This window comes from Ochotona curzoniae, unplaced genomic scaffold (assembly GCF_017591425.1).
Source record: "Ochotona curzoniae isolate NIBS_2020 unplaced genomic scaffold, NIBS_Ocur_1.0 contig_1274, whole genome shotgun sequence".
NCBI lineage: Eukaryota > Metazoa > Chordata > Mammalia > Lagomorpha > Ochotonidae > Ochotona > Ochotona curzoniae.
In genome coordinates, this window is record NW_024465023.1 from 9,528,644 (window position 1) to 9,544,097 (window position 15,454).

General features: G+C 47.4%; 2 protein-coding genes across 7 annotated transcripts in view; one reads left to right on the top strand and one right to left on the bottom strand.

Moving 5' to 3' along the window:
- RBM10 (RNA binding motif protein 10) overlaps positions 1 to 9,521 on the bottom strand; it is a 35,346-nt gene extending 25,825 nt beyond the window's left edge. For 3 of the 6 annotated variants that reach the window (XM_040999421.1, XM_040999430.1, XM_040999411.1), the window contains exons 1-2: positions 9,211 to 9,521; positions 7,401 to 7,542 (exon numbers count right to left, since the gene is read on the bottom strand). In XM_040999421.1, coding sequence (XP_040855355.1) covers positions 7,401 to 7,542; positions 9,211 to 9,280 — 212 coding nt within the window. In that variant the 5' untranslated portion in view covers positions 9,281 to 9,521. The remainder of the gene's footprint in view (positions 1 to 7,400; positions 7,543 to 9,210) is intronic. The other 3 variants (XM_040999454.1, XM_040999447.1, XM_040999440.1) reach the window with 2 other exon arrangements.
- Positions 9,522 to 9,882: 361 nt separating this feature from the next.
- On the top strand, positions 9,883 to 12,419 carry NDUFB11 (NADH:ubiquinone oxidoreductase subunit B11). Its single transcript, XM_041001802.1, has 3 exons — positions 9,883 to 10,237; positions 11,909 to 12,039; positions 12,194 to 12,419. Exons 1-3 carry the CDS (start codon positions 10,031 to 10,033, stop codon positions 12,318 to 12,320), a joined length of 465 nt encoding a protein of 154 aa, XP_040857736.1. The 5' UTR covers positions 9,883 to 10,030; the 3' UTR covers positions 12,321 to 12,419.
- Positions 12,420 to 15,454: the final 3,035 nt, after the last annotated feature.

Consider the following 15,454-nt stretch of genomic DNA (forward strand, 5'->3'; position numbering starts at 1 on the left):
AGTTGCTTAGGGTACAAAGAGTCAAGGGCTACAGGAAAGAGGGTAATACCATTGTTTCCACACTAATATCATCATCATTTTTTTCCTGTACAACAGTAAATTTCTTCATAAGATGTTAATATGGGCTTCGAACATTAAACGGCATTATAGTCCCAGTGAGATGACTCATTTGGCTAACCCTCTCCCTGCAAGCTCTAGCATCCCATATGGGAGCTGGTTTGTGTCCCAGTTGTTCGTTCCACTTCCCATCCAGCTCCAAGCAGTGGATGGCCTAAAGCCTTGGGACCCTGCACCCATATGGGAGACCCAGAAGAAGTTCCAGGCTTCAGATAGGCTCAGCTCTGGCCACTGTGGCCACTTGGGGAGTGAACCAACAAATGGAAGATGTTTCTCCCTCTGTCTTTCCTTTTCTCTGTATATCTGTTTTTCAATTAAGTTTAAATAAATCTTTATTAAAAAGGTATCATGTGGAGGCGGGAGTTCAAGGCACAATTAAGTTGCTGCTTGTGGGGGGCAGGGGTGCTGCACCCATATTAGTGTGCTTTTGCATCCGTTATTTTGCTTCTGTTTCACTTTCCTGATAATGTGCACCCTGGGAGGCAGCAGCCGACCCCTGCCACCCACTCATACTGGGAGACCGAGAGGAAGTTCCAGGCTCCTGGTTTCACCCTAGCCCAGCCCTGGCTATTGGGAGCATCTGGGGAAGTGAATTAGCAGATATTTGTTTGCCCACTTTTCAGGTTAAAAGTAAACAAAATGATAATTAAGAAAGTAAAAATTCAGGGAAAAAATAATAATGTGGGGGGAAAAAAAAAGAAGGTAAAAATGAAAGCATCATATCAGAGTTGGCACTGACATCCATATAAGTGCCAGTTTAAGTCCTGGCTGCTCCACTTCTGATCCATCTCTCTGCTAATGTGCCTAGAAAAGCAGTGGGAAATTCTCGGGGTTTAAGTCCTACCAGTAGGGCCCAAGGTGACAGTGTTCTTTGGTCAGGGAACCACCGGAGACAGGCTGGTGAGGAATGTCCGTTTATTTAGCACAAGTTCCAGGTTTTTAAAGGTTTAAGGAAAGTGGGGGAGGGAGGTAAGAAGGCGTTTTCAGGTGATCCCTTCACCCAATAATGACATTGTGATTAGGCTAAAGGGCACGCCTAATCCTGCTGACTTCCAGTCATGTCAAGCCATACACAGGGCTGGAAGCTGTGCCTTAGGCCAGGACAAGTAAGCTCTAAGCCATGTCTACCAGGTAGCTGGGAGAGAACTGGGAGCGATGGCCCAAGGAGATAGCACAATTTTTTAGGCTTTTGCCACCCATGTTGACAATCTAGATGAAGCTCCTGGCTCCTGGCTTTGGCCAGCCCCAGCCCCAGTTCTTCTGGGGCCATCTGGAAAGTCAAATAGCAGATGGATGATATCTTTCTGTCTCTCCCTCTCTGTTGTAACTGCCTTTCAAACACACAACTAAATCTTTCTTAAACATCTATTTGTTTTTACTGGAAAGGCAGAGTTACAGAGAGAGAAGGAGAAACAAAGAGAGTGAGAGCTTCCATTTCCTGGTTCACTCCTCAAGTGGCCACAACCGTCAGAGACGGGCCAGTCCGAAGGCAGGAAGCAGGAACTTCTTCCAGGTCCCCACTGTGGGTGGAGAGGCTGCTTTTCCAGGCCATAAGAAGGGAGCTGGATCAGAAAGGGAACAGCCAGGACTCAAACTGATGCCAATGTGGGATGCTGGCACTGCAGCCTGAGGCTTAGCTCGTTACCCTACCATGCCAGCACCAGATAAATCTTTTAATGTTCACAGAGACACAGATTTAAACAAGTTGGGATGGGCCTTTGCCTAGCATTTATGACACCACATCCCACACTGGAGGACCTAGGTTCAACTCCTGGCCTTGGCTCCTAACTCCAGTTTGGTACCGCAGGCCCAGGGAAGAAGTGGTGACAACTCAGGCAATCCCGTCATCCTGGATTGATTTCTTGGCTCTTGGTTTCTGGCTCCCATCCTGGATCAGTCTCAGCTATCATGAGGCGTGAACCAGCAGATAGAAGCTGTCTTTCCGTATGTCTCAAATAAATAAAAATTTCAAAGACTAACTTTATTTTGAGGGGGAAAAAATCCATGCAGTTTTATCATAATATTAATTTTTTTGAATTGCTAAGACTTTGTAGATAATGTCATACTTAAAGGGTTATACTAACCAAGTCTGAAAAGTCGTACGTATATGTTTGCATGTGTACAGAAGAGTGACAAGTGCAACAGCAAAGATGGACAATCAGTAACTCTGGGCAGAACATACATGAGGGCTCATTGCACTTTTTCTTTCAACTGTTCTGGCAGCTGGAATGTGAATCAGTGCCCTTATGGGATCCTGGCACATGCAAAGCGAGGACTTTAGCAACTAGGCTACTGCACTGGACCCAAAGAATAAGCTTTACACATATACACATGCACCAAGTACAGTTTAATGCCAAGCATGTAATTTAATACCATTTATGTAATTAATGGACAAAAGGCAAAGCATGTGATTAAGTTCAAAATTCAAACATGACCAATATTAGCAAATTAAGATTAGAGAATTTTCCTGATTTATTAATGGATATATTAAAAAAAAAATTTACTGTATTATTCACATTTAATGGAGAAAATTTAGGCTCATTTATTTTAAGCTTAGGGACAACATAAAGCTACCTACTGAATCGGGTACTAGGCATTCTTTTTTAAACTTTCATTTATTCATTTTATTCATTTGGGAGACAGAGAGACAGACGGACAGATAGGCCTCCAATCTGCTGGTTCACTCCTCAAATGCCTGGGAAGTTGGAAACTCAATCGAGGTCTCCCACATGGCTGCTAAGGGCCCAGCAACTTGAGCCCTATCTGCTGCCTCTCAGGACTCATATTTGCAAAGCAGCAGGGACCTGACCCCATGCACTCCAATATGGGATGTGGGTACCCCAAGGGGCATCTAAACCATTAGACCAAAATCCTGCCTCAATCCTGGATATCTTTGTTTCTTTTGAAGATTTATTTACAGGCCCGGCACGATAGCCTAATTGCTAAAGTCCTCACCTTGCACATGCTGGGATCCCATATGGGTACCGGTCCGTATCTTGGTTGCCCCACTTCCCACCCAGCTCCCTGCTTGTGGCCTAGGAAAGCAGAGGAGGATTGCTCAAAGCCTTGGGACCCTGCACCCGTGTGAGAGACCCAGAAGAAGATCCTGGCTTCTGGCTTTGGACTGGCTCAGTTCTGGCCATTGCAGCCACTTGGGGAGTGAACCAGTGGACAGAAGATCTTTCTCTCTGTAAATCTGCCTTTCTGATATAAATCTATTTAAATATATATTTATCTTTAAAAGTAGGGACACATTTACATTAAAAAAAAAAGATTTATTTACTTATTATTTGAAAGGCAGAGTTAGAGAGAGAGAAGGAAGAAACAGTGAGAGAAAGATCGGATTTCAGCCACTAGTTAATTTCCCAAATGGACCCAACAGCTGGAGCTGGGCCGATCTGAAGCCAGGAGCGAGGAGCTTCTGGGTCTCCCATGTGGGTTCAGGGGCCCAACCTCCTCCTTGGCTGCGTTTCCAAGCCATTATTAGCAGAACACTGGACCAGAAATGGAGAAGCCAGGACTCCAACTGAAGTTCACATGGGATGCCTGTGGCACAGGTGAAAGCTTAACCTACTATGTCACGGCATCAGCCTCGACCCTGAATATTCTTAATCCCAGAATTCCCAGTGTTGAGCTGGGCATGTGGCTACCCAGAATAAAAATCACGTGGCTAAATTTTGGTGAATGGGAAGTAAAGAGGAATATTACATAAAACTTCCAAGAAGTGTTGTTTAAATGAGAAGGCACACCCTCTCACTCCTCTTCCGTCTCCCTGTTGCCACAAGTTCCTTTGTGCCGAGGGTAACTGCAGAAAAGGCCTTGGATTAACCACTTATCTGCCTTTAAGGAGAAGAAAAATTACACATTTTGTTTAAGCCATTGTTCTTCATATTTTCTGTAACTCCCAATCACAGTGACACTAGCTGACATGGCACTAAAGTCTTGAACAAGGTAACGGTTTTGGAAAAAAAAAAAAAAAGCGACAGGATAGATTTATATGCACAGCCAACTACTTAGGAAAGACCGTGAGAACTAACAGTGAATGGCTAGAAATAGCAAGAGGGGGGAAAAGGTGTTTAGTCTAGCAGTTCATGTGTCAGTTCTGATACCCTTGTCTCCCCCATCAGAGGGCCTGTGTCAGACACCTGCCTGTGGCTAACGGGTACCCTAGGCGGCAGTGTGAGTGGCTCAACTCTGGACTCCTGTCACCTGTGCAGGAGATCTAGCCCGAATTCCCAGCTCCTGCCTTTGGTCTTAGCCCAGTTCTGGCTAGCAGTTGTAGGCATTTGCAGAGTAAATCACAAAACAGGAGCATCGTGTCTTTCCAATAAATAAACAAGTAAATGTAAATAAGTAAATAAAAATGACAAAGTAGCATAGCACATTCTTGTGTTCCAACAAAGAGTACCAAAAGGGGAAATATATATATTTAATAATAAAAACAATATATTTAAAAGGAGATGTCAATGAAATGTACTTCAGGGCCTATGGATTACTTTGGCAAATACACAAGACCTGGGCTTCTCATTTATTCAGATTTTATGCCCCTTAAACAAATTTTAAAATATTTTCCATATGTGTCTTGGAAGAGATAACCATTTACAAAGCTGACCATTTTCTTTTTCCAAATTTGCACAGAAATCCAGTACAATCATGGTCAAAAATCTCGCTGAGGACTTCAGCACATTTTATGCATAAGAAAGCTGCACAAAAGGCTAAATTATCATTGATAAATAAGAGCAAAAAGGCAGTAATTAATAGACTGTATAAAGCTACCATAAGGAAAATAAGGCTCTTCAGTAGAGAAGAATGAACCATTGAGCAGGTATCACTAGGAAAATCGGAAAACAAAATCAGAACCTACCTTGCACAAGCTTCCAAAGTGGACCCTAGCTGGCTGACAGACCTGAATGCAAAAGGAAAAACTACAGGTGGAAGAATCATTGTGATCTGAGGTAGGAAAAGATTGTGAAAGTACAAGTCATAAGGCAAAAAGAGATGATTTTAACACAACAAAATTAATAACAGATGGGATGTTCTACCCGTGAATCTGTGCCAAGGATCATACATCTATCCAGATGAACGCAGCAGAAGTTGACAAGGCTTAACTGCCTTCACTCGCAGGTTTAACGGCCAGTTTAAAACAGTCCTGATCTAAATAAACAAAATAAACAAATAAACAAAAACCAAAAAAGCATTCCCGGATCTGTAGAGGCCATTTGCAGGATGGGTGTGTGTTGACTACATTCTCCCATTGATCAAGGCCAATGGCATGTTCTCAAAGAACTTCTGACTAGAGAGAATCATGATGTAGAATATTTGTCATCAATAAATGGTAAGTCTCCCCTTACCCCTTCCAAAAAATTAAGGACAGGACTTTTCCTTGGGGGAACTGTTATGTGAAATGCAGTTAGGTACACTCCATGGTGCCTTTGGCAGCAACTGGAAGCAAAGCACCAATATAAACACATGGCAATGTGGATAAATCTTACACAGCGCTGAGTAATACAGAGCTCAGGAAATAGACCGCAGACTGTAGCACTATGCTGTCGGTGTGAATTGAAAACACAGACACTCCAAACAACACTACCCTATTTTAGAAGGACACCTATCAAACACAACACAGCAGCTGCCCACAGAGGTGGGAATTGGAAATACAACCAAAAAAATAAACATAACAAGAGGAGGTCTTATGCTGACCTATAATAGAAACCTACCTTGAACTGGAAGTTGTGACTAACGCAATCCTCTGCACTTGAGGCTCTTTAAAAGTCAAGAGAAAGCAAGCACTTTCTTTGGTAACAACATCCGAAGAAGCAGGTCCCTCACTCAAACGCAGATGTGACCACACAGCACTTCTAATGAACATGGCCCCAAATCAAATGCCTTTCCAAAGCCATTGTAAAAGAAGGTCAAGACCAAACGATTCTTGATGATGATCATGTCTCAAATTTGGAAACATTTTTTTTTTGCAGAGCAGAAAACTTTTATTTTGTGATTTCCCTAAATGCTGTTATAGCAGAGAGAACATACTTGTCCTTCACGAACTGGCTTATTTCATTCTCACAGATGAAGGGTATAATGGAGATCAGCATACTGTAAAGTGAAGTTACAGTAGCCATCTCTACTCCAGAATAAAAGTAGGACTCCCATTTTGAAACATGTAAACATACCAGAATATCATCTGAAACATGTAAATGTAACCATACAGCAGATGCAGATACAGCTTTTGTACCTCTACCTATACCTACTATACCTTGGTTCATTTAAATAGCAGAAATTGTAATTGTTACTAACAGACCATGGTACTGTGTTCTTTTGGGGGTGGGAAGAGGAGGGAGAAGGAGGAAAGGGGGGGAGGGGAAAGGAAGAGCTCCTATACCCACAGAACTGTATCACGGTAAATAACAAATATATGAAGATTTAAACAAGAGGGTAGTGATATAAGGAAATTGTAAACTATATCTTGCAACTCCAGCCTTTTATAAATTTGTTGACTCTTAATACAGGCTTTTTGAGAGAGTTAGGTTTGGTCTCTTAGACACTCTTAAAATGTCAGGGATGGAACAACTATCTCACAATTATCTGGGGTGATCCACCAGGCTAGCAAGGGCCTGGGGAATTCTATCCAGGATTTCTGGATTTAACCTAATGTCCCAACTGGTTTCTGTACATACCAGAATTGAAAAAAAAAAAAGTGTGAAGGTAAGTATCATGCCAAGTGCAGTCCCTCTGCCCCTGGAGTCGCCTGCTATCTGACCCGTCTTGCCCCACACTTGGCCTGATTCTTAAAGCATCATTCCCAACCATTCCTCAAGCCCCAGACTACAGTCCCGACCTCTACCTCCTCTTTTTTTCCTCCTGCTCCTGCAGTGGCAGCCTTCACCTTGGTGGACAACATCACATGCCTATAATAGCGTCAACCCCGATTCTTCCCTTTCTTTTGATCGCTTCCCACCCTCACACATGGCTACCGTATCCATCAAGCTGTGTTTGTAATCACTTATAAACTGTGCTGTGTCCCTTGTGAGATCCTGCGTACAGGGAATGCTTTCCTCCTTGTCTCATTCATCAAGGCACTCCCAGGACCTAGCACCAGTCCAGGCTGACAAGTGCAGAATCCATACCCGCTGGGAAAAAAAAACAAAAACAAAAACAGCCAGCACATTGCCTGTTGTGCTGATTTCCCTGCCCCAAAGCCTTTGTGGACACACCTTCCTGGACCGGTTCTCACACAGGCACAAGCCTAGGCTGCTTGGAAGGGTTAGGAGCCAAGAACTCACCGTCTTTCATACTCCATGTCCTGATAGGACCTGCGGGGGCTGCTGGGTCCCCTCCTCTGCCGCTGGCTCCGTTTCACTTCCCAGCCACCCCCGCTGCTGCCACCATGATCTGCCAGCCTGGGTGATGCTTCCTGCAGGGATTCTGGGGAGAGCAGAAGGAAGAAAGAGGTCAAGGCAGCTGGGGCAGGGTGAACCTCCTCAAGAAACACATTCTCAAGACTGTCTGCTATCCCTTAGTCCATGGATGTTGTTTGCCAGTTCGTAGCACTCCCATGGATCTGGCTGCAACAAGGCTGCTCCAACCGGGTCTGCTCCTTCCTTTCCCTAACAATACAGAAAGTAGAGCACACCACCTTGGGGCACAGTAAGCTCGTCATCAGACAGGGGCATCTTGCAGAGAGAACTGGTGGAGCTGCTCATTATGTGGCCACAGTTTTACCATCTGAGACTGATAGACAAGTTCAAGTCTGGGGCCACCTGCCTTGCACAGGATGGGATGGGAGGGTGGGGGAGTGCTTCTCAGTGCTGAAGGAGTTGCCTGAGTTTAGGCACAGACACAAAAGTTCACAACAATGGGAGATCCAGGCGGGCACTCCACCAGTCAAGGGACCATTTCATCTGCCCAGCCAGACTCTGACTACTCCCTTCAAGGCAGCCAGAGATCGTGCAAGGCTCTGGGCGCGGGGCACATGAAAAGGAGACTACTTCAGGGACAAGACGACTGCTACCTCCCTTAGGGTTGCTGGTCAATAGCAGAGCCTAGGCTCCCACCTGGCCCAGCCCTATCTCTGAGATGCAGCCAGGTCCCAAGGTAGCTCGCTCTCCAGGGCTCTAAGCCCAAGTTTTTCCAGAAGCTCTTTCTGAGGTTGTGACCGGAGGAGCAAGCATTTCATTCAACCTTCAGGATTGCTTGAGACCTAAGAGGGCTGGCTCATCATTTTATTACAATCCTGGTAGGGGTTGGAATGCAATCCCCCTCGGAACAGCTTTCAGGTAAAGTGAGGTGGTAGCAGCAGCTACCCAACACTAGGTCACCACCACACCTACCCTCCAAGCACACACACCGAGTTGCTTTCTCTTCCTCCTCGAGCCACAGGGAACCAGAGTTACTGGCTCCCAGACCCCTAAGTTAGAACCACTAGCAGGGGCTCCAGCGGCAGGGACCTAGCTCCAAAATCCAACAGACTCTGGCATGCACAAGATACGGGCCAAAATCACACGGTGCCCTCTTTCAACGGTACGGAGAACTCAGAAGAATGGGCAGTCTCTGTCTTCACGCAGACAGACACACACACATTCCATACATCCCTCCTCCCATCCAACAAGTGAGTTACGGCCATCATTGGGGAGCCTCCCCCAAGGATAAGGACCGCCGTCGCCCACCCCACCCCCGCCCCGCTGAGGATAAAGACCAGTCTCACATTTCTTCCCCCCAGTGCCCGCCCCAATAAGGACCCGAGCCGCCGAGCACTTCCCGTGCACTAGGCAGTGCCAAAGACACAGTGGCCAGCACATCCCTTTCCTTTAGGGATCCACACTCAAGTCGTAGACGTCTGGGCAAACTTCTGTGTAGCAAACAGGGTTAGCTACAGTAACCCACTCCCATCTTTCCTTCCCTTCCCCCAGCCCGCGTGCACCCATCCCATGTCCCAATCGCGCACGCGCCCTTGATTTCACAAGGGGGGGGAAGACACCCCCTCTCTCGGGTCCAGAGCGAGCATGCATCCCTCGGAACCGTGCATGTCCCAATCCCACAGTCCGCCCTCAGCGCCTCATCTCTGCATCCCTCCCCCCGCCCGGGATCCCTTACCTCCGCCCCCACGACCAGCGTCGACGCTCACCTTCTCGGCCCGGGCTGTCAAGGGAGGGCTCCCAGACATCACCTCGGCCCGCCGCCACCTTCTCCAAGTCTCCTAGCTCAGTCGGAGCTGGAGCATGCAACAATCAAGTCCAAAGCTGGAGGTAGAAAGGAGGGGCAGAGGGGGAGAGAGGCGCCAAGCCTGGTGCCCTCCCAGGGAAACTCACGGCCGCCTACTCGCAGCCGGCCGCAATCACCAGCACAAAATGGCGACGACAAGAAGGCAGCCGGCGCTCTGACCACCATCCACCTACTAAGGGAGCGCGCTCTGGCCGGCCTCGTCTATTGGTCGCCGCCCGCCGTCGGCCAGCCCTGGCCAACTCTGATTGGCAAGCGTAGGCCACTTCCCTACTCTCCGTGAGAACGCCCCAGAAGCCGAGAAAAAAGTCGCTATTGGCCAATCCAGCGAGGCCCGCTTTTTAGACGATTGGCTTCCTTTGAAGATGAAAGGCAAGCGGAAGCTCCGCCTCTTCATCCAAAGGGCGAGGGAACTCTCCGGGCGATTGGCTGGGACCCATAGCCATCCAAATGTCACCGTAGGCTTCCTATGAAGGCTATGTGACAACCTATCTATAAGAAATTTCTCAGGAGGCTGTGACAACGGGACGGAAAGAAGGCGCCCCCACGAAGCCCGCCTCTTCTGACAATAGGAACCTACACCCGGAACCTATTTAGTGTGGTAGGGCAGAGCGAGAATTATCGCGTTCGGACCAGCTGCAGCTGCGCACAAGCGCATTTCCGTTCCGCCCCCGAGACGCTGCAACATTCTGTCATGGCGGCCGGAATGTTAGGGTTGTCCGCTCGCTACTTTTTGGCGGCTGCGGCTACGCGAGGGCTCCCGGCTGTCCGCGCTCGCTGGGAATCCAGCTCCTCCAGGGCTGTGGTCGCTCCGTCTGCTGTTGCGGGAAGGCGACCTTCACCACCGGCCGTCCACTGGCAGGAAGACCCAGATCCCGAGGACGAAAACCTCTATGAGAAGGTGAGAGGGAGGGAAGACGGGATGCCAAAAGGGTCAATCGGGAACTGGCGGACGGGGCGCCGTAGAGGACGTTCTGAGGCAGCTGGCGAAATCCTTGAAAGCGTGGGAATTTTGCCTCGCTTAGTTTTCCTCCTTTGGCTTCTGGTATCTACAGTTCAGGGGCCAGAGGCAGGATTGAGTCTATTTTGAAACCTAGGGTGGTGGCTGTGGAAACACATCACGCTAGTACTTGGTGCTTGCTCGTTGCCTGTCAGGGTCCCGAGCAGTTTAAGGCCATTAACTCATTTAATCCTCAAAACCACCTGATTTTGAGGTAGGAACTTTTTATGAACACTCATTCCACAGATGAGGAAAGAAACTCAAATAACAGGATTAGCAGATCTGTGTTCTATTTGAGAGTGCAGTCCGGAGTCAGTAGGATTAGAATCCAAGCACTGACACTTACCTGTGTGACCTTGGGCAGATAACTTCATCCCTCAGCACCTCAGTTTCCTTGTCTGTGGAATGGGAAAATTAATAAGACATCTTCTGAAAATACAACACTGCATTTGCTGTGATTGAATGACTCCAGAAGCTCAGAATAGCAAGTGGCAGTCTGTCATCAGCATTAGGATTTTCACTATTGTCACTTTCTTTTGACCTTACTGGCCTTTGTGAGGTTTGTGTACGTGAAAGACTTGGCACAGGTCCACCCTTGTTGCCTAGCAGGTTAAAACATTGCCTGTGATGCCGGCATCCTATCTGAAGGCACTGGTTTGTGTCTCAGTTCCTCTACTTCTATCCAGCTCCCTGTTAATGTACCTGGGAAGGCAGTCGGGGATGGACCAAGTATTTTAGTCCCTGACACCTGAATGGAGTTCCAGGCTCCTGGCTTTAGCCTGGCCCAGGCCCAGTTGTGGCCTTTTGGGGAATGAACCAGCACAATGAAGGATCTTTCTCTCTCTCTTCCTCTTCTCTCTCCTCCTTTGTTAACTCTACTTTTCAAATATATAAATAAATCTTAGGGGTGGGAAGACTTGACACATAGTAGTAACCTCCGGCTTGCATATCTAGGATTCTCATTCATTCATTGGGTAAATAGGCTCCGCCACATATAGGCACCATTCAGGGACTAGAGGTTCCAAAAGTGTGGAAGTCAGGCAAAGTTTGTTTTCTGAGCATTTTTGTGATGAGGAAGAAGAGAGGAAGTTAATATGCAGTATATTAAAAATACAGAGAGTGATATGATGGGTAGTAACATAATGTGACCCAGAGGATCTAGTGCTGCTTTGGTAAATCAGTTGTGAAGATCGTTAAATGGAATACATGGATACAGGGTGACTGCGAGGGCAGGTAGTTGGCAGCTGTTTTGTTAGTTTGACCCATAGGAAATTGCAAGTATTCAACCTCTTTTGACCTGTAAAAATCGCAGTTCCCCATAGTTGAGCATAATAGGAAACATCTCTTGAAGCAAGTGATGATAAAGCCAGAACTTTGAATGAGGAACTAGATCTCTGGTCATGGCTAGTTTTGGGAGCAAGGCTGCCTTCCAGGCAGAGGGAACAGCAAGTACAAAGGTCCTGTGGTTAGAGTCAAATGGAAGAATTTGGTAAGGAAGGGGAGATTGATGCAGGCCAGCGGAATGCATTGTGGAGCAGCAGGAAGCCCTTGTTGACTTTTCCTTCTCCACAGAACCCAGACTGCCATGGATACGACAGGGACCCTGTTGTGGACCTCTGGAACATGCGAGCTGTCTTTTTCTTTGGCTTCTCCATTGTCCTGGTCTTTGGCACCACCTTTCTGATTTATCTGCCTGACTACAGGTACAGGATGGCCAAGAGAATGGGACAAGGTGGAGGTTGACTGGGTGTCTACCAGGAATCCTGTCCCTGCTACGTTGGGAAATGGGGAGGTGAGATGGGGGATTGACATCCAATGAGGCTCTCTCACCTCTCCCCCCACGGTTGCTTCCTCCAGGATGCAGGAATGGGCCCGCCGGGAAGCTGAGAGGCTGGTGAAATACCGAGAGGCCAATGGTCTCCCTCTTATGGAATCCAACTGCTTCGATCCCAGCAAGATCCAGCTGCCAGAGGATGAGGACTGAGCAGTTGCTGAGTGGGGCTCAAGAAACGGCACCCTGCCCTCCCCCTGCCTGCCATTCTGTCCTCTCAGACTTCCTGATTAAAGGGACTGAAAAATCTGATGGGCAGTGTTGTTTTTATGGTGAGGGGGACAGGAGGGTAAGGATGTGACAAACTTTAAAAGGGGTGTTGGCAACCTTTCCTAGGTGATTTTGTTATCCATTGCTATGCAGCAGGCACCCTAAAACTTGGTGCCTTGAAGTCACAAGTTAGTTTTAGCTTTCATGATCCTGTGGTTTGGCTGCGCTCAGCTTGATAGTTCTTCTTGGGTTGCTGGATGCTTGCAGTTAGGTGGTGGCTGTGGCTGGAGCCATCTAAAGGCTCACCTGGCCAGGACATCTAAGGTGGCTGCTTTCACCCAAAGGAGTGACTTCAGTCTTCCGTGTGACCTGTCTGCGGCAGGCTTATATGGCTCAGGGTGCCTCTGGAGGCTAGTGCAGCAAGCAGGAAGAAACTGCTGGCAGCATCTTTACCCACTGGGACTTCCTGTGGTTGAAGGCAGGTTAGAACCAGGTTTGTCTATTTTTGACCAGGGTTCGACTCCCTCCACCTTCTCTGCTTCTATCCAGGTTTTGGAGTTTCTGCGTCTGACTTAGGTCTTGACAAGCCTGGATACTTGTTCCCTTTTGCCCTAATCTGGGTGGTCCTGACTCAAGACACACTTGGTGTGTGTACACGTGTGTCTGTTTACCCCACTCCTCTTTTTTCTTCCCCCCTCTTGAAATGAGGCTGTTTGCATGCCTCTTGTGTGCCCTCTCACAAATGCAGTTGGGGACTGACTCTGTAGCTTTGTTTCTTTCCAAGAAATCTTACTCCTGGGCTTGCTTTTGTGGTCCCAGCATCTTCTCTCCTCAGTGGCCCTCCTACAGCTCACGCACACCGTATCCCGTTGTCACATACTCACTGCTGCCATTTGTGTGCCTGTTTCTGACTAGGGTCTGTAAGGGTCTCTAAGCCAGTTCCTGGCTTCGGTCAGAAGATGTGACCTGCTGGACCCGCCACCAGAGGTGCTGCCTGCCCAAGCCACCGAGTCTCAGGAGCCTTAGTCTGCCTGCCTCAGATAGGAGCCGTGTACGTGTGAGCCTCCCTGTACATGATGAGTGCCTCCCAAGGGCTGCCTTTGGGTCCACTCTCCCAACTCGGGAGTAGGCAGGGTTCAAAGCACACAATAGTAATGAGGAAGGGGAACATCTTTTTTTTTTTTTTAAGATTTATTTTTATTTTTTTTTTATTGGAAAGGCAGATATACAGAGAGGAGAGACAGAGAGGAAGATCTTCCATCCGATGATTCACTCCCCAAGTGAGTGCAACGGCCGATACTATGCCGATCCGAAGCCAGGAGCTCTTCCGGGTCTCCCACGCGGGTGCAGGGTCCCAAAGCTTTGGGCCGTCCTCCACTGCTTTCCCAGGCCACAGGCAGGGAGCTGGAAGGGAAGCGGGGCTGCCGGGATTAGAACTGACGCCCACATGGGATCCAGGGCGTGCAAGGCGAGGACCTTTAACCACTTGCACCACCGCGCCGGGCCCGAAGGGGAACATCTTTACCTTGTACCCCGCAGTCCCTGGACCACGGAAGTGAAAGGGCTCTGTATTCCAAGGGAGCCAGATCATGATGGGCCAGGAAAGCTGCAAGAGGCCTGAGTCAGTTTTGGACATTCAAGGTCTCAGTCATGGACATGTGTGATGGCCCAGGGCAAGGTCCCTCTGCTGGAGGCCAACTCCAGGTCCAATTTTGGAGCTTGAGAAGGGGGTGTGGAATCGGTGAGAAGAAGAGACACAGACACTGTCACTTGGTGCCCTCTGCTAGCAGCTCAAGAAGCTGTCTTTTTTAATGATTCAGACACATCACAAGCTTCTGCACACACATTTGATTGTTCTATTTTTAACTTTATGACCAAGCCGACATGCACACACGTTTGATTAATTAATTTTTTACTTCATGGTCAACCAGGTGCTCTTCAAGATAATTCTGTAAGTTACTATAATCAGTTTCTTCAAAGCAAGCCATTATTCATTCTTCAGTAGTAGCCATTGGACGACAGCCAGGACGCCAAGGCCAAGGCACATGTGGTTACCTACTAATCAGTAATACATTCCCACTACGTTTCTACTACAACTTATCTATCACTTAATGAGAGAAATACATCAAAAGGGAAGAAACATAAAGATCCAAGACAAAAGTTTCAAATAAATCCCCCTACAACTGCAGGCTCTACAACACCATAAACAGTCAAGCAATAGTTGAAAGCATATCTCTATGATATTAATAAAGCACCCTTTAATTCCTCTAGCCAAAAAATTGTAAAAGCGGCTAAAACATACATTTTCTCTGCTCCAAAGAGTTACAAGGACAGGCTAACCTTTAAGGTCACAGTAACTATATTTATTGTCAGCAATATCAGCTCATACTCCCGTTACTTCCATTAGATTTTTTTTAAAAGATTTATTTTATTTTTATTGGAAAGGCAGATATACAGAGGAGAGACAGAGAGGAAGATCTTCTGTCCGATGATTCACTCCCCAAGTGACAGCAACGGCCGATGCTTTGCTGATCCGAAGCCAGGATCCAGGAACTTCTTCCGGGTCTCCCAAACGGGTGCAGAGTCTCAAGGCTTTGGGCCGTCCTCGACTGCTTTCCCAGGCCACAGGCAGGGAGCTGGATGGGAAGCAGAGCAGCCGGGACACAGATTGGTGCCAATATAAGATGTTGGAGTTTGCAGACAGAGGGTTAACCAGTTGAGCCATTGTATGGGTCCCTTTTGTCTGGTACCAGACTTCTTGTAAGTGCAAGCATACATTTCTCTGTCTAGCTTCTTTCACCTAGCTCAATGTGAGACCAATCCGTGCTGTTGCAGATCTAAGTGGTATTAGCTTGTTCATTCTCATTGCAGTATTTCTGTTTCATTGTGTGAATAGATCACACTTCAGCCTTTGGAATGTTCCTGAGTGCTTGGGTAGTTGTCCTTTGTGTGAACATTCTTGTGTACCTTTTTTTTTTTTTTAAAGATTTATATATCTTTATTGGAAAGTCAGATATACCGAGAGGAGGAGAGACAAGATATACAAAGTGGAAGATCTTACATCCACTGATTCACTC